This window comes from Panthera tigris, chromosome D2 (assembly GCF_018350195.1).
Source record: "Panthera tigris isolate Pti1 chromosome D2, P.tigris_Pti1_mat1.1, whole genome shotgun sequence".
Lineage (NCBI taxonomy): Eukaryota > Metazoa > Chordata > Mammalia > Carnivora > Felidae > Panthera > Panthera tigris.
In genome coordinates this window covers 80,362,038-80,389,399 of record NC_056670.1, presented here as the reverse complement: position 1 = coordinate 80,389,399, position 27,362 = coordinate 80,362,038, and the positions used below count along the sequence as shown (strand labels likewise).

At 51.2% G+C, this 27,362-nt stretch overlaps 1 protein-coding gene across 4 annotated transcripts in view; it reads left to right on the top strand.

The window, feature by feature from the left end:
* The window catches only part of DHX32 (DEAH-box helicase 32 (putative)), a 50,853-nt gene that overhangs the window by 20,240 nt on the left and 3,251 nt on the right, over positions 1 to 27,362 (top strand). For all 4 annotated transcript variants that reach the window (XM_042961291.1, XM_042961288.1, XM_042961290.1 and 1 more), the window contains 8 exons: positions 3,502 to 3,695; positions 7,201 to 7,573; positions 13,702 to 13,947; positions 15,265 to 15,364; positions 15,452 to 15,610; positions 24,450 to 24,641; positions 25,322 to 25,471; positions 26,974 to 27,161. In XM_042961291.1, the coding sequence (XP_042817225.1) occupies positions 3,502 to 3,695; positions 7,201 to 7,573; positions 13,702 to 13,947; positions 15,265 to 15,364; positions 15,452 to 15,610; positions 24,450 to 24,641; positions 25,322 to 25,471; positions 26,974 to 27,161 (1,602 nt within the window). The remainder of the gene's footprint in view (positions 1 to 3,501; positions 3,696 to 7,200; positions 7,574 to 13,701; positions 13,948 to 15,264; positions 15,365 to 15,451; positions 15,611 to 24,449; positions 24,642 to 25,321; positions 25,472 to 26,973; positions 27,162 to 27,362) is intronic.

The following is a 27,362-nucleotide window of genomic DNA, read 5'->3' as shown; positions in this document are numbered from 1 at the left end:
CCGTTTTCACAAATAATGCTTGTTTTCTGTTCATCGGGAAGTCGGTGTGTATCTTCGGGGTGAGAGAAATCTAAGTAGCATGGGAAATCTAAAGAGATGGGAAAGTGGGCCTGTTCTAAACCAAATTAAGTATCGGGAGCATCGGTTGTTTTCTCGGTTCTGGAAACAGCCCGGTTATTTTTGTTAGCTTCCGAGATGATTTTCTGGTTCCTCAGAGTTTCAGCCTTTCAAACAAGAGTTTGTCTTTAGACCCAAGCCTTCTAAAGAGGACCACAGACATTTTGCAGGGTCCAAAAAATTCCATCTCTCTCCGGTGCGGCTGGCGTTTTGTGACTGCCCGAGGGAAAATAGGACAACCTTTCATACATTTATAGGACCTTTTCCTATTGCCTTTTCTGGGGGCAGCTTTATGAAAAAGCCCGACAGAGAACGAAATATTTTTAGAACTGTCTCTTCTCTTTGCTTCTTGCTTTCTGGCTTTTGTCCTGAAATTTCCCAGGAAGTGGACGAGTTAGTGAGGGATGTAAGCGTGATGTACCTGAGATTTAACCTCAATTCAGAAACTCTATGGTATAGAACATCTCCACCTCAGTAACTGAGCAAACTTGTCCACCATTTTCTGCTGGTACATTCTACCTGTGTTCACTCACTGTCGAGATACGTACAAATTATGGTATCCAGGGACGTGTGACATTTAATTCCGCGGGGGACCCACTCCTCAGTAGTGTGTCCCGACATGGTGGGTCCCCTGGGGTGGCCTTAGGAGCGTGCTCAGGGGTGGTCACTTTGCGGGAATGTTTCTGTAGGGACGCATACCTTGGGGTGAATCGGAGGTCCTCTAGGTGCCTTTCAACTCTGGGTCCCTATGATTCTGGCACTGGAATAAGAGTGAGCGATCGGAGCCATGGCTCTGGCTGCGCCTTCCGTGGTCCTACAGAGCAGAAGGGGAACCAGGCTGTCGCTGACAGGTGAGTGACATAACCTGAGGGCTCGGAGGCCTTCGGGACTAGGCTATATTAACAGGGGTAGAGCCGTGTCTGGCTCACTTCACTTCTGCATGTGTCCATTCGATGAGGTGAGACCATCTCTGCCAGTGGGTGGAAGGACAGGAAGTGCTCCACGGATGTAACTCACGTGGCTGTCTTCTCGCCACAGTGGCAGCCGTGGGCCCGCACACGGATGCTGCTGCCGCTGCTGTCCTGGGCCTGCCGGATCGGGCCCCCCGAGGACCCCGGGTCCCGGCTCTCCCAGGTCACAGCCACCGGCCTCCGTGCCTGCTGCCTGGAGAACAGAGTGTCTTTTCTTCCCTTTGTGACTTTGTACAGCGTAGAAGTCCGGCTACTAACTTGCGTTGATGGAGCCTCGAGGTAGACTAGACTCTGGTTACTCAGAGGACTCCTTTCACCTAGTCTCGTGCCGCACACGGGCCAGCGTCCCGGGGATCTCCTTGCAGGCAGGAGACGAGAGCGGGGGACGCACGTTCTCACCGCGCACTGCGGCACTCATGGCCCACCGCGCCCGGCCCAGAGGCGGCCCAGCCGGGCTCTGGGACAGAACGGAGACGTGCTTCCCGGCTCGGGCTTTCACACATGTGGCACATCACGCAGTCCGGGCAATGGCATTCAAAACCTGGGTTGAGGGAGTTTGAAACGGTTGTCCGGTGAGTTCAGAATGAAACTATTTGCAGTCGTAATTTCTAGTAGGGCGAGTTTCTAGACCAAATACGTGAATTTGGGTGTTGTCTACTGCCCACACTCCCAGATCAAAATGTAGATGGGTTTATTTTATTTTCTTCTATTCATGTGTCATAGGGGCAGGTTCCTATTTTGTTCACCAGGTTGCACAGCTTATGCCAAGTTCTAAAAGGATACTTAAGGCACACAGTGGCCTAGAACTCAGTGTTTCTTTCTGGAAGGAGTAAAGCCAAATGATGGATCGAAGGGTGCAGGTACTTAAGTGCTCCAAGTTCTGGCATTTGCAACTTAGATACATTCTTAATACTGGGGGGGGGGGGGAGGGGGGGAGGGGAGGGGGACTCTCTCCCACAGAGAAACAGTGGAAGAGAGAAATGAAATCTCGAACAGGTGCATACTTCGCTGGTAAGAGGCTAAGGTATATTAGGACAAAGCCAAAGCCACTTCCCGAGGATCAGAATCCGGGCAGGAACGGCACGGGGTTTATTGTAGGTGCGGGCGGCGGGCGGGCGTGCCCTGTGAAGCTGTATTCTTGCCTTGAAATCATGAAATGTCCACAATTTGCTAAGGCACCAAACCTATCGATGAGCCCTAGCTGGCTTGGAGTGATCCAGAAGGTGTGTAGGACCAGAGAAATTGTACACAACGGGCCAGATGATTCCCTGTTTCCTTTCCCTCGGCGTGTCTGTCGCTTACTGCTGCTCCCTGCGTGTGGCTGTTCCGAGGGGGCTGTGCGAGGTCTGCAGTCAGAGCCACGTTTGAGGGGGTTCCCTGCAATTAGCCACGACTTGTGCTCATCTAGTCACTGGGCCATGTCCGCAAACGTCCTTACATTAAGCACAGTGTGTGTGTGGTCAGTCTTGCACTCTTTTTTATTGTTTTTTTTTTTTAATTTTTTAACATTTATTTATTATGGAGAGACAGAGCATGAGCAGGGGAGGGGCAGAGAGAGAGGGAGACACAGAATCTGAAACAGTCTGCAGGCTCTGAGCGGTCAGCACAGAGCCCGACGCGGAGCTCGAACTCACGGGCCGTGAGATCATGACCTGAGCTGAAGTCGGATGCTCAACTGACTGAACCCCCCAGGCGCCCCGAAACAGGTACTTTCTAGTATACTAATTCTCGCACAAACGAACTTGATACAGTAAATGGATTTTTAGTGTAAATGACTCAGCAGCAGCGTCGGAATCGACTCTTTCCAAACCTGGCTGGAGTGGTTGACTAGCTCCCCGGGCTCATTTTACATTGTGTATGATAAATGCTAGTGTACCTTAGCTTCTCTTACCAGGGATGTGTTGAGGCTTATTTGGTTATTTTGTTACAGCCATTTAGGCTTAAATGTAAATGCTTTAATTTGGAGTCACAGAGGTGCTATTTAATATTTCCCTTGCTTAAGACACAGTAGTCGATACCAGAAGCCATAGGTCTCATGGATCTTTCTTGCAACTGGAAGAAAATGACCGTCTGTAAATCCATTAGTCTTTTCAGAAACACAGCTGAGGTTAAAAATGTGTTTGTTTTTTTTTAACTCTGCCTTTTATTTTTATCTGGTTTTTTTTGTTTTTTTTTTTTTCTTCTCCCCCCATCCGGAAGAGGTCAGACTCTCACAGCCCCTGCAACCTCGTGTTTGGTCCTAACTCTATTCAGTGATTTTCCAGGAATCACCCTGTGCCTCAGCACCGATGGCTCAGTGTCCCTAACCCGGGTGCGTTGCAGCCCCGCCGCACGACCAGCGGTTTCCCTGGCGGAGGAGGGAGCGAGTTCCTTCCGGAGGAGGCTGATCCCGTGTCCTCTTTCCCCGCTGAAGGTTCCCCAGTGGTGCGCCGAGTACTGCCTGTCCGTCCGCTACCAGCACGGGGGCGTGGTGTGCACGCAGGTCCGCCCCCAGAGCACCGTGCAGCTCGCCCTGCGGGTGGCAGACGAGATGGACGTCAACATCGGGCACGAAGTCGGCTACGTGATCCCCTTTGAAAACTGCTGCGCCAGCGAGACCATCCTGAGGTCGGTGTCGGGGTGGGGGGTGGGGGGTTGCCCTGCTGTGCCCCCGCCTCCACTCCTCCCATGTCGCCCTGTAACCCGCGGGGGACGGCCACGACCTTGTTAGTTTGGACCCAGAGACCGTCCGGCGTATGCTTCTCGAGCTCCTCCCCGGGACGGGTCGGTACCAGTTACCTGGGCGGCCGCCAGGTTGACCTAGTCCGTGTGGTTCTCTGTGTGCCCACGCGCCCTGCGCTTGGCATGCCCACGCCTCTTCCCGGCGGGGCGGATTCCCTCCAGCCGCGAAGGGTCACCTCCTCCAGGAAGGCTTCCCTCCCGCTCCTGGAGTGTCAGTTAGAAAGCTCGGTGCTTGCCGGACTCTCCTCGATTCCAGCCTTCCTCGTGGCAGGTTCGACCGGCGTTTTCCGGGCCGCACTTGTCGGAGCCTCCCCGGTTCCAGAGAGTCTTCTCAGCAGCCACCACGAGTTGCGAGAGGGGGACCTCTTCTTATCTCTACTTATCGGGAGATATCCTCTGCCCCGGGGGCTCCAAGGGCTTGGCACACAGAGGAAAAGGGACAAGAGACAGGATAAGTCGGGGGAGAGCCCTCCCCTGAGGCAGCGTTGCTCAAGGAGTTTTGCATCACAGCCCACGTGGAAAGTAGTTAGCAGCACCTCAAGGACATGGTCGAGGCTGCTTGGCCATCCCGTGGGCTTCGGCCGAGCCAGGCGCGGCCTGGACGCCCCGAGGGCCGGGGAGACCAGTGTGTTGGGAACAGCGTATCTGCACACCTGTAACTCCTTTGTGGGGCCCACCGTGGGGGAAGATCTGCCCCAGCAGGGAGGGTGCACACGCGGTGCTCCGTGCCGTGCCGTGGTATGGGACAGCGGTCCCGGTGTGCTCCTCCTCGGACTCCCCAGCATCTCACATCAGCAAGTTTGCCAGCGGAAGGAAGGAGCGGTGCCCTCCCCGAGCCAGCCAGAGGGCCCTGATCCTCCAGCGCAAGAGTCTGGGGACTTCTCCCGTTCAGAAAGCCCGTGTGACTCATTTGCGTGGTACTGAGCCGCTTCCCCTCAAGTGTTTATCTTCAAAAACAGAAGACGCAGGGCGTCAGGCTAGTGTTAAACCAGGAGGGATCTTTCCGTCAACAGCGCTATGACTTGAACTTCTCGAAGATAGGCTCGTCACCTTCTGCTTTGATAGCCAGGGCCTCAAATTAGTACCTAGGCATAAACTCTATTATGCAAAGGGTCTGTAAACGATACAGATGAAATAGGTACAAACCTCCCTGCCGGTGGCGGACAGGGCAGGACCTACGTCCCCGAAAGAGTAAAGGGTCCCTAACTTTGACAGATTGATTCTTTACCCTTCACATTTTGAAGTGGCCTTTCACATGCTCGCGGTAGTAATTAAAGGACAGCTCTGACTATATTCTAAAGTTAATGTATGTATTTTTATATCTTTAATGCCATCTGGAAACGTTTTGGCAGGGACTCTCGGTTACAGTTACTTCCAAAATGAAGTATTACAGTATTTTTATCTTTTATGGATCAAGTGTAAATTTAATTAAGTTTTTTTTTTGTTTTTTTTGGGTTTTTTTTGTTTTTTTTAGAAAGCCATGGAGATAAATAATTTTGGAGAAATCGAACAATGTTGTCAGAGCAGGTGGAAGACCCATCTCCCTGTTTAAACGTCTATTATGTGTTGGGACGTAGCTTCTAGGGGATTATTTTATGGCAGAGCCCCCGCCCCCCAAGCATTCAATCCTGGCGGCCGCACGAAGAACTACAACTTATGTTGACATTTGTTTCGTTCTTACGTGCATGTAGCATTCTTTCTGGAAAGTAGCTCTCGGCTGCAGGGGGGCTGAACTGCAGGTGTATCCAGGAGGTGGATGGGAGTTGGGGTCCCGCTTTGGCCCCCTTTTGCTGCCTTTGCTGGGGGGCCCGGCCCTCACATTGTCTTTTTATCCTCACTTGGCAGTTTTTCTTGTTGCTGGGAGACTGCTCTTTCTTTCCCACCCTGACGACCGCCGCCCCCCCCCCCCCCCCCGCCCCCTGCCCCCAGCCGGTGCGGTGTCAGCAGATACTCTGATTTGTGGCTAACAGAGCGGGAGTGGCAGCAAAGAGGCCACAGCTACTGCAAAGCCCCCTCTGATCAAAGAAAGCAATCCCCCATTTTCCCCCTCGGTTTTCCACGCTCTGAAAAGGAGGCGACGTGGCTGTCAAATGCGTGTCTCTGCCACTTGCTCACCAGAGCCCCGCACAAGCCCCCGAACCTCTCTGTGCTTACGCTTCCCTGTCCGTGAGATGGGGTGCCCGCTCTCCCTGTTCGCAGGGGGGCTGCGGGGGCAAGATGAGCTCACGCGTGTGACCGACACGCTTAAGCCCCTTGTCTGTGTTCGCGACTTTCTCGTTACAAAGGTAAATTGGAACCAGATTCATTTCCTTGGACATCTAATTCTAGCCATAATTTTTAATAAGCTCGGAGTGAATGGCTGTTTGAATGAGAGGGTTTAAGGTTAACTACCGATTATGGAAGGCAAGGTCCTGTATTTGGTATGGTCTTTTCCACTTTCTTTGTAACCCCTTAGTATCTAATCTTTTAGGTAGGTAATAGACACTTAGTAAATACAATCTTTATGCCTACCACTGTCTTCCCCCCCCCCCCCCGCCCCCACGTTATATGTAACAATTTAGTTCTTCTTTAGGCTTTTTTGGTGGCCCTTTTTGAAACCGTAGATATACCTAAATATTATATACCTAGAATAGTCTTTCTTAACTATGTATGAAGATGTTCTGTAGAATGACACATAAATTTCAAATATGGACCCTCTAGAACACAGGTTGTAAAAGAATTACTCAGATTTTCATTCAAGGTCAAATGCAATATATTTCATTTCAGAAACTAATAAAACTTTTCTAGATTTCATTTTTAGCCTTCAGGAGTTTTGTATTAGGAATTTAAATATAAACTGCATTTGATGAAACTTTAACAGTGTCCAAATATATATTTTTACATAGTCATCAGAACAGTGCTTTTTTAAGCACTGTATATGCGATCTTATGAACGCAAGGTAGGAAGTAGATCTCTGTGCTATAGGGAAAATCGAAGGTCCGTATACCTTTAAGATTGAGCCTTAGTGTTCCTTTAGCATTATATAATCTGGAAGGCCAGGCTTTGCTGAGTCCAGTGGAGTTTTAAATAAATCCCCATCTTCCCTTTTTATTTAAGCCTCGATATTATTTACAAAACCCACACACTGCCTCCTCCTGGCCGGGAACATTTCTTCCTAGAAGATCGGTGCTTGGAGGAGGGAGTTTGCTGAGAAGGGGATAATTCATCTGACATGACGGGAGAGGCATAGATTTAAATAACTTGCTTTTAGACGAGAGTCAGTAGTAACTGGTGATTCTATCACACTAACTCCTGAGTGAGTCAGGGGACGGCAAAGGCGTTTGTGGTGGCGGCAGGAGTCGTCGTCTGGTGTCTCCCAAGAGCCGCTCACTTGACCGCCTCTTCTTTGTAGGTACTGCACCGATGGCATGTTGCAGAGGGAGATGATGTCCAGTCCGTTTCTGGGTAGCTACGGGGTCATCATCTTAGACGACGTCCACGAAAGAAGCATTGCCACGGATGTGTTACTTGGCCTTCTTAAGGACGTTTTAATGGCGAGACCCGAACTGAAGCTTGTAATTAACTCCTCCCCTCACCTGATCAGCAGACTCATTTCTTACTACGGAAACGTGCCTCTCATAGAAGTGACGAAGCAGCACCCCGTGGAGGTTGTGTACCTGAGCGGGGCCCAGAAGGAGTCTTTTGAGTCCATTTTACGCCTTATCTTTGAAATTCACCAGTCCGGTGAGAAGGGAGACATTGTGGTCTTTCTGGCCTGTGAACAAGTAAGTAATATTCTGACCTCACGGCGGAGCTGGGTTACTTAGCGGGGAGCCTCTTGACCCTGTGGCGAGGCTGTTAATAGTGAACGTCCGGGTTTCAGTTTGCTGAGTCGCCGTTGAAACGCTTGCTTGTTTTAAATACTTGAGAAGACGCGCAGGCAGGGCAAACAAAACGTGTTCTGGAAGGAGAGCACAGAAGTGCTTCTGCAGTCCCAGGCGGTGAGGACGGAGGGCCCGGGGGGCAGCTTGGGGGCCTCCAGCCCGTGGTCCCCAGAGCTGACCCGCTGACACCAGGCTCGGGCCGAGTGTCCGTCTGCCCCAGAGGGTCTCGGGAGGGAAGATGCACGCCGACTCCCGTCATGCTCTCACTGTCTCCCGTGTGACCGGGGGCGTGTGCCGGAGAGGAGGCCTCTACCCATCCCACGGATGCCCCTCCAGTCGTCACCGCAGTGTTAGCGGGAAAGTATAATGCCTAGCACACCCAGAGGACTCTCTCCCTGCACTGGGGTCCTTTTAAAAAAGGATGAGAGGGGCACCTGGGTGGCTCAGTCGGTTAAGCGTCCGACTTCAGCCAGGTCACGATCTCGCGGTCTGTGAGTTCGAGCCCCGCGTCGGGCTCTGGGCTGATGGCTCGGAGCCTGGAGCCTGTTTCCGATTCTGTGTCTCCCTCTCTCTCTGCCCCTCCCCCGTTCATGCTGTGTCTCTCTCTGTCCCAAAAATAAATAAAAAACGTTGAAAAAAAAAATTTTTAAAAAGGATGAGAAAGATCTCACATGGATTCTGGAAAATGTGATTTCAAAAGAGTAATTAGAAATGTATCACTGAGGGGCGCCTGCTTGGCTCAGTCCGTGAAGGTCCAACTCTTCGTTTCGGATCAAGTTTTGATCTCACGGTTTTTTGAGTGCGACTCCCACGTGGGGCTCTGCGCTGCTTGGGATTCTCTCTCTCTCCTTCTCTTTCTGCCCCTCCCCTACTCATGCTGCCTCTCTCTCAAATAAACTTTATTACTTAAAAAAAAATTTTTTTAACGCTTATTTAGTTTTGAGAAAGAGACAGAGCTTGAGTAGGGGAGGAGCAGAGAGAGAGAGGGACACACAGAATCGGAAGCAGGCTCCAGGCTCTGAGCTGTCGGCCCAGAGCCTGATGACGGGCTCAAACTCACAGACTGCAAACTCATGACCTGAGCTGAAGTTGGACGCTTAACTGACTGTGCCACCCAGGTGCCCCAAATAAATAAACCATTAAGAAAAAGAAAAAGAAAAAGAAATGTGTAACTGAATCTTTGCTACTGCTTTTATATGGGTCAAGGTGCCATCAGGCTTGCAGTGGATTTGGGTTTCGTTTTTATTTGTGGCTATGCCCCGACCCTACTTCCCCTGTAGTATTCTGTTGGCTGAATCTAGAAGCCCCCAGAATCTCAAGGATTATCTCTTTCTTCTTAGGGACTAATTTCCTGGTCTTTTTTTCCTGCTCATCATCCTACTCAGTAAAAGTGCTACTTTTTAGCTGGCCATGACCCCAGTACGTAGTGATTCCAGTGATTAAGCAGAAACCACAAAGGGAAAGGGAGATTGTTTGATGTTGGCCGAGGCACCAGCTGAGCAAAGACAAGTGTCTCAGCTCTCCCTCAGAGCCTTAAGTACTCACATCTTTCAAAACTACTTGCAAAGTATTTACGCGGCTTGATGTTTAAAGCATAAAGGACGACGGGCCCTCCCGGCTTCGGGAACTTCAGACAGCCTTCTCACAACGTAGATTTTACCTGCTTCCATAAAGAAAGTAATTCAGAATCTCAAATATATAACTACCATAGATTTAGCGATTTCTCATGTATGGACCATACAGTTTCTTCAATAGGAGGTCTTCTCCCTATTATAGCGATTTATTCTGTGATCATTTCCTAAGCCTGCATGATTCAAGAAAGTCCTGAGGAAAGTGGTAAGATGAACAGGCGGCCAGGGGAAGGATCCATGAGGACGATGACAGGTTCTCAGTGTAACCGGGCGAAGCCTGAGGAAGGGAAGATTGGCGGAATGAATGGTCAGTCACCAGGTGAAAAAGAAGACATAAGTTTCTGGGTGGGAGGGAGGAAGGATAATTAAGACTGATAGAATGAGTAGTCTTTCAAGTCAGAGTAGACAAAAATTGATTTTTGGAAAAAAACTTCTCGCGTGCAGATCTTACGGTTCCGAGCCTCTGGGAGCGAGGCCACGATGGTGGGCAGGTGCCGCGGGTCTGACCTGGGGCCAGCCCTGGAACCCGTGAGCCAGGCTCCTCTTGGTGCACCGGCTCACGGCGGGTCTGGGTCGCCAGCGTCCCGCTGGCTCCAGCAAACCTCTGCCGGGACCAGCTTTCTCTCCCAGTCCAGCTCCGCCTTCCACAGCTGGCATCGGGCTCGCTTGTCCCCGTGTCCCACCTAACAGGCTGGACGCAGTTGAGTCTCCTGCCGGACTTTTCCCTTTTCTTCTTTACCACTTCTGCCAGGATTACCATTAAGGTACGCCTCTCCCTCTCCTGTGGTCTCGCAGTTTCTCTCTTCGACAAATGTGCCTTGCTCTGAAATCCATGTTAGCCGCTGTTGGTCACACCCCCACCCCCCATACCATTTGAAACTTTCTTGATTTCCATATAAAATGTTAAAACCTGCCACAGCAGTCAAATGTCCCATGAAAGCAAATCCAAGCAGTTCAGTACATTAACAGAAATGCACTGTCATTTTTTAAGAGATACATTTTTTTTATTTTAAAAATCTTTGAATGTTTATTTTGAGAGAGAGTGCAAGCAGGGGAGGGGCAGAGAGAGGGGGGAGAGAGAGAGAGAGAGAGAGAGAGAGAGAATCCCAAGCAGGCTCTGTGCTGTCAGCACAGCGCCCCACACAGGGCTTGATCCTACAAACTGTGAAATCATGACCTGAGCCAAAATCAAGAATCAGACACTTAACCAACTGAGCCCTCCAGGTGCCCTTTAAGAGATACATTTTATTTTATTTTATTTTATTTTATTTTATTTTATTTTATTTTGTTTTGTTTTATTTTGTTTTGTTTTGTTTTGTTTTGTTTTATTTTATTTTGTTTTATTTTGTTTTACTTTGTTTTATTTTTATTTTGTTTTATTTTTATTTTGTTTTATTTTGTTTTTCATTTTTTTTAATGTTTATTTTTGAGGCAGAGACAGAGCATGAACAGGGGAGGGTCAGAGAGAGAGGGAGACACAGAACCCAAAACAAGCTCCAGGTTCTGAGCTGTCATCACAGAGCCTGGCACGGGGCTTGAACCCACGAACTGTGAGATCATGACCTGAGCCGAAGTTGGACACTTAACTGACTGAGCCCCCAGGCGCCCCTTAAGAGATACAGTGGAAATTGTAGAAATGCCCTCACACATTTTGGGTTGGTGAGCACTGGGTACCTCCCGTTGTCTATAACCGTTCGCTCAGCACCTCAACCTGCTGTGAATTAATCCCCATCATCACAGGCCGTCCTGTGTTTTGACACTCAGTTGAGACTTTGAGCCCTCAGTGTTTATAGTTCCTTATCCTTTAACTTTTAACCTGAAAAAAAAAAAGTGAAATACGTGAAGTAGAAAATGAAGTTGGGATTTATGGTGCCAGCAGCCACATGGCTGTGCTGCTTTAAACAGGACGGCATTGTCGCCTGGAAGGTTTTCTGGGAAATGCCCTGCGTATTTGCGTCACTCTGGGCCTTTTCATCTTGGGGCCGGGGATCTCCCTGCATGTGTCACCGTGCTTTCCGTGGCTTTGCAGGTGACTTAGGAAGGCCCCACGTAGGTAAGTGCACAGACACATTGAGTAAGAAGGAAATGAATAAACAGTATTTTGGGGCGCTGGGTGGCTCAGTCGGTGGAGCGTCCGACTTCAGCTCAGGTCATGATCTCGCGGTTCGTGGGTTCGAACCCCACTTTGGGCTCTGTGCTGACCGCTCGGAGCCTGGAGCCTGCTTCGGATTCTGTGTCTCTCTGTCCCTCCCCTGCTCGCACTCTGTCTCTCTCTCTCTCAAAAATAAAAATTAAAAAAAAAAAAGTGAACAGTATTTTAAGCTTTCTTTTTCCTTCAAATTCTGAAGGTTATGGCCTCAAATCCTTTGTTAGCTGAGCCTGAAGCGCCTACACTATGCACACTGTCAGTGTCTATTTTGCTCTGCTTTTTTTTTTTCCTTTTGAAGAGTTCTTTTCTTCTTTTTTTCGTTCTCCATTCAGAACAAAACTCAACCTTAGAACCCACCTACAACCACAAAGCTTTAGCAATGGGAAGCAAATAAAAACTGAGTGGCCCAAATCACTTTTTAAAGAGTATCCGAAGAGAATAAGAAATGTTTGAGTGCAGTTGGAAGGTTTATTTTGAAAAATAATTGCCCACAAGCGGGCTGCTGGAATCAGCCTCCTTTTCCAGCTCCAGGAACGCCTGTGGCAGCCTGTTCAGGAGCGGCGGGGCGGGGAGGGGGGGTCATCCGGGAGGGATGGAATGGGGCCTGTCCTGGGGGGCCGAGCAGCAGCCAGGGACAGGAGACACAGCCCACATCTCTGTCCTCCTCCTGCTAATTTCTAATAGGCTGTCCGCATGTGGAATGGTGATGTGATCAGAATTAGAAATATGGAGAAATTATTTTGTTCTGAGTGCTCCAACTGGCAAGTTTTCATTTATTATGATCAGCAGGTACTCTCTTGGCTTGGTAGAAATCTGCCCCAAGGACGCCACCTCTGTGCGGAAGAAGGGGGTCTACACGGGAGGGTGTCCCTGACAGCTGCTCCCGTGGAAGCCTCTGCCCTGCTTCCTGGGGCCTCCTGGAGGCCCGGGAGTCACTTTCAAACAGCTCTCCCCCGGCCTTAGAGACCTGTGATGCCATTTTTCTAGGCAGATGTGTCCCCTACAAAACCATGAGTCAACTCAACCCTCTTCTACAGATGAAGGGAAGGAAGGAGAACGAGCTGGACACTGGAAAATGGAATAGGTCTTAGGTCTTCAAAACTCTTCGTGGTCACGAGAAGTCATCTTTTTCATGTAGATTTTTAGTGCAATCTGATGAACGAAATGAGACTTCTTCCATTCGGTAGTTTGTTAGCTGGGCCCTGAAGAAAGTAGAAAACTTCAGAAACATAAATTCCAAAGGTTTAAGAGTTACATTAAATGACACCTCTTTTATTTGAGGTCCTAAAAATCTAGTTGTATTTGAGAAATGGAAAAATACTATCTGGGGCGCCTGGGTGGCTCAGTCAGTTGAGCATCTGACTTCGGCTCAGGTCATGATCTTGCACTCCGTGAGTTTGAGCCCCGCGTCGGGTTCTGTGCAGACAGCTCGAAGCCTGGGGTCTGTTTTGGATTCTGTGTCTCTGCCCCTCCCCTGCTCATACTCTGTCTCTCTCGCTCTCAAAAATGAATAAATGTTAAAAAAAAAAAAAAAAGAAAGAAAAATAGTATCTAAAGTGCCTTGCCTTTGGAGCATTTTGCCCCCTTACTTATGCGTAGTTTTAGGGGCAATAACTTACTTTTTCTTCCCCCAATACATTTGTCAGTGAAACAATTTAAAAGGATATTTCTACATGCTTGAATCATGCCACAGTGTGTAAATCAGCAGTGACTGTCTCCTGCCGACTTCATTCCATTTACACTATCTTAAAGGCTAATGGGTCAGAGTGACCCAGAAACCCTGGTTACAGAATGGGTGTGTATATGCTTTTATTACAGACCCAGAGATTGTTTTAGAATTCTTAGTTGTTCCACCATTAAAGCACAGTGATGCGTCACCATCAATATGAGGATAGCTTCTGTTTACCTGTCATTGTTAATGGATATGAGAAATTGCATCAATCTAGAAAAATAAGATAAATGCATAAAAAGGCACGGGCAGTACATTTCCCAAGAGGAAGACCATTTTGGATGAAAAGCAATGAAATTGTTTATAAGTTGTATTTAACTTCCCCAAAGAAATGTACTCATCTAGTCGGGTCTTCTTTTCATGTAATGATTCACAGAGACAACAACACAGGTATTTCTTGCCCTGCATACATTATGTACCTTTTGCCTGTAGTTTTATTTAACTTAGACATCTTTTTTTTAAAGTGATGAAGTTGTAACATATTTTATTCTCATGGATGATGTTATTTTTTTTACTTTAGGATATTGAAAAGGCCTATGAAATTGTCTGTCAAGAAGGATCTAACTTGAACCCAGATCTAGGGGAGCTGGTGGTGGTTCCTCTGTACCCAGAAGAGAAATGTGCATTGTTCAAGCCAAATGAGGAAACAGAAAAAAGATGCCAAGTTTATCAGAGGAGAGTGGTGCTAACCACTAGCTCCGGAGAGTCTTTGATCTGGAGTAACACAGTCAAATTTGTCATCGACGTGGGTGTGGAAAGGAGAAAGGTAAATTCTTGTCACGTGCGTAAATAGCCTGCTGGTGGGCATCGAGAATCCATTTCTTGGGTTCCTGCCATCGTATCGAGCAGGACGTGAGGATGAACTCTGTGATCTGATGAGTCTCTGAGTTGCCCATGCGCACACAGGAGGATTATCGCGGCCGGTGACCAGTCTTGCCTACCCACTACTGCCTTTCGTTAGCTTGTCGGTAATCCCCACGCTAATTGAGGTGCCAGAGGAAAACGCTGTGAGAAAAGACACAGCTACTAAAGCGGAAAGGTGATGGCTTTTCTTGTCAGTGGTTTTTCTTTAGCTAAGGTGCTAGCAAGGCAAAGGATCCGACTCCTGAACCAGTCTTTTCCTACGTACATCCTCCTGAGTGTCTTGGGGGGACCCCCTTTCTCAAAGTAATTAGCATCTTCTCTTGGTGATTTACCAGAATTTGGTTTCGAGTACACTGGCTTTAATTTTATCAGATTTTGGGTTTAATGTTGACAGGATGAAATCCTATCCTAAATTTTTAAAAATACTTTTATAACTACCTTTAAGTAAAAAAAAAATTAGGAAAATGGAAGTAGGCTATCTCAAGCTCTCAAAGACACTGGAACTTTTAAGGAATCATAGCATTTAAGAACTTGAAAAGAAACGTACCAGGGTATTGATCCATTTCACATCATTAGAGGTTTACGTACCTTTTACCCCTTTAGGAAACTGGGTCCCCGCAGTATGTTACTGTGACAGAGCAATTCCAGCCGTTCTGAAGGCTCCCTGGGAACCGGTTTGGGCTCTTACTGAATTAGTCCACCATTCAGAGAACCCAGGGCTGTCACTTTCCCCCTCAAACCACCCGTAGGAAAAACCCCGCTTGGTGCCATATGCCGTTTTTGTCTGAGCCCCTAGCACTGGGAGGGCTCAGCATATGTTGTCAAGGTCAGACCGCTGAGATCACAACTTGAATGGAACCTTGAAGAGACACAGCACCGGCGGGTGATCATCCTTTCCTCTGTGTGGCATGTGACGATCTGTCATCGTTCACAGGGTCGTGCTTTGAGAAGCGACACCACCAGCATTTCGGGAGATGGTGCAGAGGCCCTGTGTTTATTGAACCTACATTGAAAGCAGACAGTCTCTAAATCCATTTATCAAGCCACTAGCAGTTTCGCTCTCAGGGCAAGCGAAACAATAACAAATGTCATCCCAAGAAAACGAGTCTGTAGTTGGGCGTTTCGCAAAGCGCCCTGGACCACGCAGTCCCCTCTGGTCCGGCGAGCCTGCGACATCTTGAGCGCTGTGACACTAAAAATGCTGTCTTTCCGTTCACAGGTGTACAACCCTAGAATCAGAGCGAACTCACTCGTCACGCAGCCCATCAGCCAAAGCCAAGCGGAGATACGCAAGCAGATTGTCGGTTCGTCTTCTCCAGGTAGCACCACGGCCACGAACACGGCCGCAAATTCCCAGAGGCAGGCAACCGGGAGCCATCGTAACCATGTCCCTTGGTTTCTTCCAGGAAAACTCTTCCGTCTGTACTCTGAGGAGTTCGCCTCCAAAGACATGCGGCCGCTCAAGCCAGCTGAGATGCAGGAGGCGAACCTGACCAGCATGGTGCTGTTCGTGAAGAGAATAGACATCGCGGGCTTAGGCCACTGTGACTTCATCAACAGACCAGGTAGCTGTGTGCTCGAGTGTTCTCGGGGCGCGTGGCGGAGACGTGGCGGAGACGCGTGCCCCTGCCCGGGCCCGGGCCTGAGAGCAGGTGGCACTCAGTGGCACAGGCAGGCGCGCGGGGATTTGGTCGTACAAGCATTGTCCCCGTTAGAGGCACATGTCCTCTGAAGTCATTTTTCGACAAACCTGTAGGAACTTCTTGCCCTGACACTGGAGAATGATCTGGACCCTGGAGCCCGGGCAGCTGGGCAGGGGTGGCCAGTCCCGGCCCGAGAGAGGTCTCTTCCACAGGCAGCCCCTTCCCACTGCCCCTGCCCGCGTCCAGGCGTCTTTACCTTGGGAACCGCTGCTTTGTTCTCGGACCAGCAGCTTGACCTCACCGAAACAGAGTGGGTACGTGAGTCCCCCATGGAGGGTCCTGACTGAAAGGATTGGTTGCCCTTCACTGATAACTTAGTTCACTTGTGCTTTGATAAAAAGAACGTCCTTAATTTTTTTCACACTTTAGGCCAGTGGTTGAAATTTTCAGTATGTGTATCAGACGGTGGCAGGTGGGGGGCGGGGGGGGGGGGGGGGCGGTGGATGACAACCTACTGATCCGGGTTCTGTATCACATGCACACGAGAGAGTCACAAAAGATCGTGTAAGCAGAGAGCATAGTTGGAAACAGTGGAATTTCTTCTTTGTTTGGGATGTTTTCTCTCTGTTCCTGTTTTTCTGTCATTTTGCCCAGCAGTGCTGGTAGGATTTACAAGCACTTGCGAAGTACATTATTTAAAATTATTTTTTAACGTTTATTTATTACTGAGAGACAGAGACAGAGCATGAGCAGGGGAGGGGCAGAGAGAGAGGGAGACACAGAATCCGAAGCAGGCTCCGGGCTCCGAGCTGTCAGCACAGAGCCCAACATGGGGCTCGAACCCACAAACCACGAGATCATGACCTGAGCCAAAGTTGGATGCTCAACTGACTGAGCCACCCAGGCACCCCGAGAAGTACGTTATTTTAGAGTAACTCTTTCTCAAACATTTCCGAAAATGATTGGTAGAATTTGGACTGGGTTAAGAGGAAGGTGCTCTAAAGGTGACAGGTGCAAAGTCGACAGTGGAGACAGCTTGTCCTTCTAAGTGGCGCGGCCCTGTGCGGAGGGTGCGAGAAGTTGGCGTGGGCGGGACCAGAGGCACCTGCCGCCTCAGGGCGCCCCAGGAGCATCTCTAGAAGTTTCCTCACCCTGAGGGCCCGGCAGGTGCACCTTGCTCTGCACCAGTGTTGCGTCCTTCCCTGGAGCCTTTCAGAGTTTTACAACAAAAGTCTCCCAGTAAACACCGTGAAAAATCAATTACTCTGGGGAACCCTTTGGGGTCTTAGATTTTCAGTGCAGACTTTCCCACCTAAGGAGCAGGGGGATCTCCAGGAGGGAGAGGGACCCGAGCTGCTCCTTCTGAAATCCATCTACTTCCTCTGCAGCCATTTCCTCCCGGGAGCTCTCTGTCCTTCCAGAAGAAGGACTGCGGACAGCTCTTCTGCAGTGTCCATGCCCCCCTACCCCATCTGCCCACTGTGCCAAGTCTGCAGGACCATGTGCGGGGCCCCTGGAAGCCACCATGACCTGGGGGGGGGGGCACGGAGCCCCCGGAGAGGCTGTCCTTGGGTGGGAGACTGGCTTCCCTAAGGGCCTAGAGGATGCAGGTGTCAGAGCACAGGGCAGCGGGAAGACCTTCTCCAGGGTGAGCAGCAGAGGAGCCGAGACGCAGACAGGACAGAGAAGAAGCCGGAGTAGGATGTGCGTCGAGGAGATGTACCTGGGAAAATGGGCTCGCACCTGGGTGGCGGCCACGCGGCGCCACCTTCCCGCGGGCCTCGGGGGACGTGAGCCGATTTTGCTTGGCTCCCGGCCTCCCTGCCTGAGAAGAGCGTTCCTGGGGCCCGGCTCCTGGGTCACCGGCCGAAGCGAGGAATGCGTGTCTGCTGGGTGCACCGACCTAGGCAGGAGGAGCTCTGGGGACGTAAGGTTGTAGTGTGTGTGTGGCGACCTCGGCTCAGCGCACTTGCCTTACTGGACCGTGTGGGGTCACGGGAATCGTGGGGAGTCCGACGGGGCCGGGGGACAATATCCCGGTAGCCTCCACCCCGGGGCTGTCAAACGGCCACCCGTCCTTCTCCCGGCTTTTCCTCTGGCTGCTGAGGAAGCAAGCGAGGGTCTGGGCCACGCGTCCCCGTTTCTCAGGTTTCTCACGGTGACCTCAGCTTCAGACGGCTCGGCTTCTGTCAGAGCCCGTCGGCCACAGTGAGCCCTGCCGAGAGCTTCTGGGGACCGAGCTCTGCAGAGACGTGCTTCGTTTCTGAAAACCACTGTTCCAGTTGTGCCGCTCATCGCTCCGGCCCCAGAGTCACCAAGTGTCGGGTCCCCGGGTGTCTTCCCGTTCCAGACGGTAGGTGTCTGGTGGCCTTGCCAGGAAGGGAGAAGAAAAGCAGGCTTTGTAACGTCAAAGATTCCAAAGAGCAGACGGCAAACCGCAGCAGACCCCACTTCCTCCCGCCAGCCTCCCCCTGCGCTGCCTGGAGCTGAGAACTGGGCACAGAGGGTTAGTGGGGCAGCTCCTTTTTGTCTCCTGACAGCGTGCACACACCCGTGTTCTGCTGTGTTCGAGGAAAAGAGAACTGTGGACTAAGTCTGACTCATCGTTTTAGAAGGAAATAAAGATGACGCTTGCAGCTGCTGCATTAATTCAGCTGCTAATTGAAATACGCAAATGCAGCAAACGTGTTACCCTTTTCAGGCCTCATGAGCCATGTGAAAATGAATCTGGCATAACTAGGCTACAGGCTATTCACTGAACTCCCTTGATACTGATCTCTTAAAAAAGAAAAAAAAGAACCAGTTGTTTTTCCTGCCTAGTGCTGACTGTTGGCCTCCATCATGAGCGACGCCATCACTGGCAGTCTGCACCGGGAGGCGTCGGACCGACGGACCACGTCTCCTCCTCCGGGAAGGCGATGGCACCCGCACAGCAACTGGAGACAAACTAGCTGCGGTGCGCTGGGCTACATCAGAGGTCATCTGTGTATCAGGAGGCAGAACCCATTTTGGGGGTGGCCAGACCACTGGCTTCAGAATGATCTAGGAGAGATGAACCCCTACACACAGACTTGCCAGACATCATGTGCAGGATGAGAGCTCAAGAAAACGGGAGAGAACGCAGGGACGGAATAAAGTCGGGGCTGCAGAGGCCAGCATCCGTGTGGGCAGAAAGAGGGATTGAAGATGCTGCAGTGGGTTGATCTGCGGTGAGGAGTCAGGCGTCAAGAAATCAGGATCTTCTGGAACTCTGGCCACCACGGTAGAGCCGTTCGTGCGCCCACTGGAGAAGCACGCGTGCAGGTCTCTGTGTCCCTGGACACATGATATTTTGCTTCGGGGTTCACAGAAGGGTCTTTACACATTACAGTCTGTACTGAGAGGAGAACAGAGGGAGTGTGGGCTGCAGACTCCATGCTCACAGTGGCACAGCCTCGCCAAGGACGCTTCCGTCCGCTGCCCGCTGCCCCCAGACAGCCCCAGAGGTGAGCAGGTGGTCTGGCCATTCCGGCAGGAAGGCCCAGCGTGGGTTTCCGAATGAGTGTCTGAGGCCACGCGGAGTTTATTGCAGTATTCAGGTGGCCGGGTGGGCATGGGAAAAAGAGGCACAGATAAAGTAGAACAACCCAGGGGCGGCTGAATGAGGATCTTGGAAGATGCTGGAAGCGACAAAGTAATTTTTCAGAAAGCGAAGCGGAGAACGGGAGAGATTGTATAAGGCGCAGAATGGAAGGAAGCATTTTCAGCTCTTGATCCGCATCAGGCTCTTCATAGGTCCTGTGAGCAAGTGACTTGTTAGCCAGGCCAGGGCGTTCGAGGGTCAAAGGGGCGTTCGAGGGTGCATGATTAAGCTGGGACGAGACATGGGAGCGGGCCGTCCCTGGGGAGCCAGGGCAGAGGGACACCGAAAGCTCAGGCTCCTGAGCAGACTGCCAGGGCTCCGGTCCCGCCCCCCTGGCTCGCTGTGTCACATCCAGCATTATGTCACTTTCTCAGGGTCTGTTTCTTCATCTGAATGGGAATGTAATCAGAGTAATTGGTTTATAGAATTGTCAAGATGAATTAGTTACCACGCATGGGGCCCTTAGAAATATGGGCACACGGGCACCTGGGTGGCTCGGTTAAGCGTCCGAGTTGGGCTCAGGTCATGATCTCGTGGGTTGTGGGTTCGAGCCCCACATCAGGCTCTGTGCCGACAGCTCAGAGCCCGGAACCTGCTTCAGATTCTGTGTCTCCCTCTCTCTCTGCCCATGAGCTCTGTCCCTGCTCTGTCTCTCTCAAAAATAAGTGTTAAAAAAAATTTAAAGAAACGCACAGGCACACGGTAAATACTATGTCTGTCACCACCTGCATGACTCCTACCCCCACTCTGCGACAGGCACATGGGCCCTAAGCTGCGGACGGGCGCACACCACGCAGTTTCCGTGGTGGGAAAAGCAGATACCAGACCACAGGCGTTGGGAGGCAGCAGCGGGCTGCCTCTGAGGAATCGCGGTGGGTCACAGCAGAGCTTGGACGTGGAGCCAGGAGGCGTGCTGCCAGGTGCAGAGGCCTGGGCTCACATCCTCGTTTCGCCGAGTTGGGCCGCTCAGGCCTCTGCCTTTGGCAGGTCACTTACCTTTTCCTCATCTGTAGCATGAGGATACAGTGTCTGCCCTCTTGTGTCAGGGGGTTACAAAGAGGTTCAAATGAGGGGGCGCCTGGGTGGCTCAGTCGGTTAAGTGTCTGACTCTTGATCTGGGCTGAGGTCATGATCTCACGGTTCGCGGGTCCGAGCCCTGCATCAGCGTCCGCCCTGGTGGTGTGGAGCCTGCTTGGGGTTCTCCCCCCCACCCTATTTGTGTGCTCTCGCTCTGTCTCAAAATAAATGAACTTGGGGAAAAGAGATTTAAATAAGATTATGCAAAAGTGCCGTGTATAGGGGGTAGGAAGTAGGCAAATGCCAGGCTTTATGAGCATGTCCTTTGAAACTCAGGGAAGCAGAAGCGTTTCCTTCCTATTTTCAGAATCAAACTCTTAACCTAAAAGTCCTGACTTGAGAGTCTATGGTGTGAACCCAGAGCCATCTGATTGCTCAGTCTCTTCCTTCTGTGGACTTTGCAGCATACGCAATGCCCAAGTCCCAGTCCTAAAACCACTTGGGACCAGAAGCTACAGTTTTAAAAAACGTTTACTTGCTTCTTTTATTTTGAGGGAGAAACAGTGCGAGCAGGGAAGGGGCCGAGAGAGGGAGGGACAGAGAGAGAGGGAGGGAAGGAGGGAGAGAACCCCAAGCAGGCTCCACACTTCCGCGCAGAGCCCAACATGGCTCCCGTGAACCATATCCTTCTCTCTTGGTTCTTCTCCTTTGCTCTCTCTTTTCAGTCCACAAGGCAGAAAGTTGGCCGTGTTCTGCCTTGAGCCTTAGGATGTCCCGAGTCAGCCCTTGGAAATCCCGGTTTCTCTGGGTCCAGACTCCTAAGACTCCCACCATAGAGTCATCGGCTCTGTTTGAGAAGGGGCCCACCCTGAACCGGTCAGCCCTGTGTGCAGGTTGGTGGCAGTGTAGGAGGCGGTCACACGGTACAGCTCACATGCTTCTCTGGGAGTGGAGGCACACTCCTAGGTAAAACCACATTCCCAGCACATTGGAAAGGGATTGTTGGGTTCTGTGTCGATGTCCCTCCTCAGACCGCCAGTTCTGAAGGCCACGATTGAGCCCGTCCACGTGTGTACCTGCCCTCAGGGCCTTGCAAGTGCCAGCAGCACAAGAAGCCATGAGTGGCTTAGGAGGAAGGGAGTGAATGAGTTGAGTGTCATCCTTATAAGAGACTAAGTCAATCAGCAAACAGCCAACAGAGCAGCCTCGGCTCCTTTCTTCCCCTCGTGGTCGCTCCCTAGGCTTGTGCCGGGGTGGCAGTGACGGAGGTGCCCGTGGCTGTCTGGTCTGGGTCTCCTTCCACGGCACGGTCAGGGGCAGAGGGGGCGTGCGAGAAGTCTGAGCGCACAGCTAGGTCAGCTTGGAGGGGCCGGGCCGCCCCCGCCTCGTGCTGCAGATGGTGCCAGGCGGGCACTGCCGTTGTCCAAAAGCCCCGGCCACAGCAAGGCTGGGTACAGAAGACTTCGGCTCCTGCCAGAAAGGAGTGGGTGTGGCATTGAAAATGGGTCTCTGCCGTTTACCAGTGGAGGCCACCCTGTCTCGAAAATCCTTCTGAATTCTAATGACTCCGATTGGACTTTGATGCTATATCCTTACCGGATAGAAAGCAGGGTAAGGAGTATGGTGGGAGGAGAGGGACCAGCCCTGGCTTTGGGGACCGCTTACCAGGAGAGGCTCCTTGCCCTGTTCTGCCCGAGACATCTGTTAGCAGTATTTCCCATGGATCACACTTAAGCGACACTGCCATAAAGAGCCTCTTCTAAGCCTGATCTTTAGCTAAGACAATTTTAGGAGCCACACTGGGGACAGGTCTTAAAGTGTGGAATGCAATATCGGCAAATTCTATTCAGTTCATTATTAGTTCCTTCACCTGTAAAATCTACATTCATTAACTTGTTGCTTCTAATATGATCAAGCCTCAGGAACACCCTCTCTTTTTCTGGTGTGAGGGTGGGAGCAGAATTAAGAAGTCATTTCTGCCGGTAATCCTGTGTGCAGCCTCCACCGCAGGGCATGAAAACGGGGACGAGCAGTGCCCTTTGGGAACAGAGCCTGGTCATGAAGCCAGATGCTTACAGGGACAGTTGCTGAAGGTCCTGTAACGTACAACGCACCAGTGTCGCTGATTTATAGAAACTGTTCCTACACCGTTTTCTGTAAGTGAGCTCCTCACGCCTCCAGCTGCATTTAATCTGCGAGGCTTGTTTCCCTTCCCGCTTCTCGTACCTTCTCGGGCAAGTCAGCTGTTCCTCCATCTCATGGCTCACTGACAGAACCCTCGGACTTGTTCCTTCAACAGCCCATCTGTTTCCTTCCCGGGACCGTCTTCTCGAGGTCTCCTCTTTGCCTGGGGGTCCCCAAGAACGGATGAGGAGCACGCCAGGGCTCCGTGCGGCACCCAGGCGTGACCGAGGCGTCAGGGCCCGGGGAGGGCGGGGGACCTCCTGGGCAGCCCTGCTGTGCTCCGTGTTCAGTCTCAGTGACGGAGTTCAATACCAACAGGGAAGTTCAACTTCTCTTCTCCCAGCTGGGAATGAAAACTGTGCTCCAACCTGTGTCAGGTCCGGGCACGTTCGCTGGGGCCACTGCTTTTGCCTGCGGCCCGGGTGGCACAGGCCGAGAGCAGGCCCGTCACCTGCTCTGCTCTGCAGTGAAAGGACTGGAGACGCGCTGAACCACGGGCAGCCGCAGCGAACTGTTTGCCAACCCACAGTAGTGTCGCCCGGTGTTTTCAGTGTGTCTTGTTAGGAAAGAGGGGACGTTATCAAATCCGAGTTGGTCACGCGAGTTGCCTGAAATTCTGACAAGTAGCTTAGCAGTGTCTGAATAGCAAATAAGGAAATTTTTACTGTCTGTTACCTCGAACTCCCTGATCCGGTAGGTTAAAGTTGCTTCGCAGGTCCCCATGGTCTGTCTCCTGCTCAGCGGGCACATGCTGGAGTTCAGACAAAGGAAAGCTATCCAGTCGTGCTCAAATATCCTTCCATTTTGGGGACAGAACAGGATAGCAGCTTAATAGTGTGTGATTTGCTTCTTTCTGCGGCTTTTATTGCTTTGTCACCTACTAGACAGGTGAAAAACACCTGTATTTTTTATTAATATAATCTTATTCTACAAGGGCAAGAATACCTTGTTTTGAATAGGTGGGTTATCTTTTTCGGTGGAGATTAAACATATATAATGACCACACCATTACTGACGTTATATAAACTTAAAGGGGAAACATAGATACAGAGAAAAATCAGCCTTCTGTCCTTCTGTGCACTGGCAAATAGCTCTTAACATTCCTTGTCTACTATTTCTGTCATCCGAGTCCTGGGTCAGTTTCATTTGTTTAATTTTTCTCTTTATTATGGGACTGGATCTTCCTGTTCTTCATGCCTCATAATTTTTTATCGGACGCTAGACATTGTGCACTTTGCTGTGTTGGGTATTGGATATTTTGTATTCCTATAAATATGCCTGACCTTTATCCTGGCTGCAGGATGATCCTTCCAGATCCTGGTTTTGTTTGTTTGGCGGAGTGGAGCGGTGCACGTCCAGGGGGGGTAGTTCGTCCCTTCCGTGTCTCCTGCCCAGGGCCCCTGAGTTGTGAGGTTTCCCAGCCCAGTGGGTAGAAGTGGACAGTATCCTAGATCCCGTGTGAGCATCAGGCACCGTCCGTCTAATCGTCTGGATGGTTCTTGTTGCGGCCTGACGTAGTTTCTTACACGTGCTCTGCCGATGCATCGAGGGGACCTTTCAGAGATCTTCTGAGTCCTGTCTGTGGCTCTCTCCTGTCAGGTGTTCCCCCACCTGCAGGCCCCGGCCGCCTTTGTCTCCCCACACGCTCAGCACCATCTTTATAACTCAGGGAGTCTGGCAGGCCCCACCTGGGTCCCCGCTGGCACTGCAGGCGGGAAACTCTCCCCAGGCCTTAAGCTGGGCAGCCACGGGGCTCACTTCATTAGCGTCCCCCTCTCAGGAATCACTGTCCTTCACGGCCTGACGTCCGTTGTCTCGTAAACGGTTGTGTCACATATTTTGCCCCGTAGGGTTGTTTGGTGCGGGAAGGGAGGTCCAGTACGTTACGCCCTCTTGGCTGTAGATGACGTAAGCTGCTGCTGCCTTTTTCTTTGCTAGCGCCGGAAAGTCTGATGCAGGCTCTGGAAGACTTGGACTACCTGGCGGCGCTGGACAATGACGGGAATCTCTCGGAGTTTGGGATCATCATGTCGGAGTTTCCTCTTGACCCCCAACTCTCAAAGTCGATCTTAGCGTCCTGTGAATTCGACTGCGTAGAGGAGATGCTGACGATCGCCGCCATGGTGACAGGTACCCCTGAAGGGCTGTTCTTCCGCGTTGTGAGGCTGTCCCGGGGACAGAGTTAAATGAGGTCCGTTTGAAGTATTTTATGAAGTACCTAACGGAGGCAGTAATCCACTTCACCTTTTGAAGTGATAATGAAGTATTTTGCTAGATTTGAAAGGTAGAAAGTTATAAGGATTATCTTGATATGAAAAAATCAATCAAACCCCAGTGAATTTCTTAATCAGACATTGAAGTAAAAATGCATTGCTGGGAGTGTTCTCCCCCAAAGAATTAGGTGTTTCTTTTATTTCCTACCACCTTCATTCTTCTTGGTTTATATGTCTTAGTTCGTTCTTCTACTGGCAGAACAGGCCATAGGCCGTGCCGCGTTAGACCTCAAAGTTCCCATCCTGTTCTAGCCACTGCCCTCGAAGCGTCTCGGGTGCCCCTGCTCTGATGGTAATACCAGCAGGCTGTTAACTCTGCTGACCAGACCTGCGGGAAACAAACGTGAAAAGGGAGAGACACGTTCATGAGAACTCACCCTACATCCCCTTGACTTCTAAGTAAGCAAGAATAACCTTTATTCAGAGGATCGGACAGGAGCTGTTCTGCACACAGTGGCGAGCCCCTCCCTCTGCGTTGTGCTAAGGTCATGAAGCGGCTCCAGGGTTGCTGACCTTGTGACCTCTTGTGTCTTAAAGCTCCCAATTGCTTTTCTAATCTGCCGCGTGGAGCTGAGGAGGCTGCCTTGACTTGTTGGAAGACATTTTTACATCCTGAAGGAGATCACTTTACCCTCATCAACATTTACAAGGCCTACCAGGACACGGCTCTGAATTCCACCAGTGAACGTAAGTGAATGCTTACGATTCTGAGAAACCTACTCATTTCCACCCTTCCCTCCCCAGATAAAACCGAGCTGGTAACTCACCCTCCTCCAGCCCTGCTGGTCACCTAGCGGATGGCGCCCGAGTCCCTAAGTGCACTGGCTGCTGTGCCTGGGCACGATGACATGGGGACCCAGAGTCTTGCACAGCACAGCTCCCGTCCTCCAGGGTGCAGGGAGGGGAGAAGGGCACTGCCATCTCTCAGTGCCCTTGGGTCAGAGCTGTGCTTGGTGCGTTCCCTGACTTGCACACTCACTAGACGGAGAGAGAACACAGACATGGAGAGCAAAGCCGAACAGATCCCCGCTCCAGATAACAGGAAGAGTAGACAGGTGTGCCGCAGGAGGCCGGAGAAGAGAACCAGGCCACAGGTCGGTCAAGGAGGGAGGGGAGTTGTGCAAAGAGCAGAAGGGCGCGTGTGAAAGCGGAGGCAGAAGTCCTGATGTGAAAGGACGAGTGCGTGGGTTTCCAGGAGAGGGACCCAGCGGAAAGGGAACTGGAAACACGTACGTGGGCGACTCCAGTGCTCGGCATTAATAAAGACGGGAAGAGCCGCCCGAGGGGCCGACAGGCCAGGGCGGTGTGGTGAAGGCTGGGCCCCCGAAGGCAGCCGGTGAGTTCCCTTCCTGCAAGGGGACCTTCGTTTTCCATGAAGCGTCTTATACCTCCTTTGCTCCGATAGGATGGGAAGTGAACTGGAAGACAGGACAGCCGCTTGAATGGCAGAATTCTGTAGAGCGGGGGACTCATTTTTCACAGCTGACAAGGAAAAGTTGTCAGTGGAGCCAGAAAAGATACGGGGAGTTTGGTGGCCTCTTTTGAGAGCAAGGGGGGGTGGGTGGCCGTTGTCTGCCCAAGTACGTGCTCTTGTCGCGCTGAGTGGGCCTGAGCGCACCGCCGGGCTCTTCTGCCCACTGTGCCAAGGCCGGGGGCACCACCAGGGCAAGGCAGAACGCCGGATCCACCCTAAGTGACTGCAGGTGGCACGAAAGAACTTCGCGCTGAACCAGGTGACTGAACTGCAATACAAATTTGCAGCTAGGGCAGGAAGGTGAGCTTCCCACGATTTCCAGCTCGGCCCAGTAGTGATCCTTTTCTTATAAACATGCAGAGAGAGTTTCACGGCTCAGGGGACTTCTACCGTATGCTTTTCTCCTTAGTTGGATCAAACGTTGGGGCCTCGTTCATCCTTGCCGTGTACACAAGACGGGTGTCAGTCGGGGCCAGCCTCCCGTGCCCCTTCAGAGCTGCAGACGAAGGGTGACCCACTCGCTGGTCAGTGCCAGCAGCATGCTGTTCGTGGAGCTCGCCGGGGTCCCGGAACCACCGCAGCCTCCCTCCCAGTCACTTAGGTGACCGCCTCTTTAGGGGAGGAGTCCAGAGGACACAGAGATCCTGCCTTGTTCCTGGCCTGGGCTCTTACCGCTTATGGCAAGTCATTTCTTTTACTCCTCTTTCCCTCCCAGACTGTGTTGAAAAGTGGTGTCACGACCACTTCCTCAACTGCTGCGCACTCAGGATGGCGGACGTCATCCGAGCTGAACTCTTGGAAATTGTCAAGCGAATCGAGCTTCCCTGCGCAGACCCTGCTTTTGGCTCCGAGGAAAACGCTCTGAACATAAAGAAAGCTCTTCTGTCCGGCTACTTCATGCAGGTGAGAACGGGGAGGGCCGTCTTCGGGCTGGGTCTTTACCAAATCTCCCATGATTCTGTTAGGAATCTCTCACTTAGGATGATTCTTTGATTGATGTTAACTTTAAAACCGAAAACCAGGGCACCTGGGTGGCTCAGTCAGTTAAGCATACTAGTCTTGAGTTGGAGGTCGTGATCTCACCATTCGTGGGTTCAGCGCTGG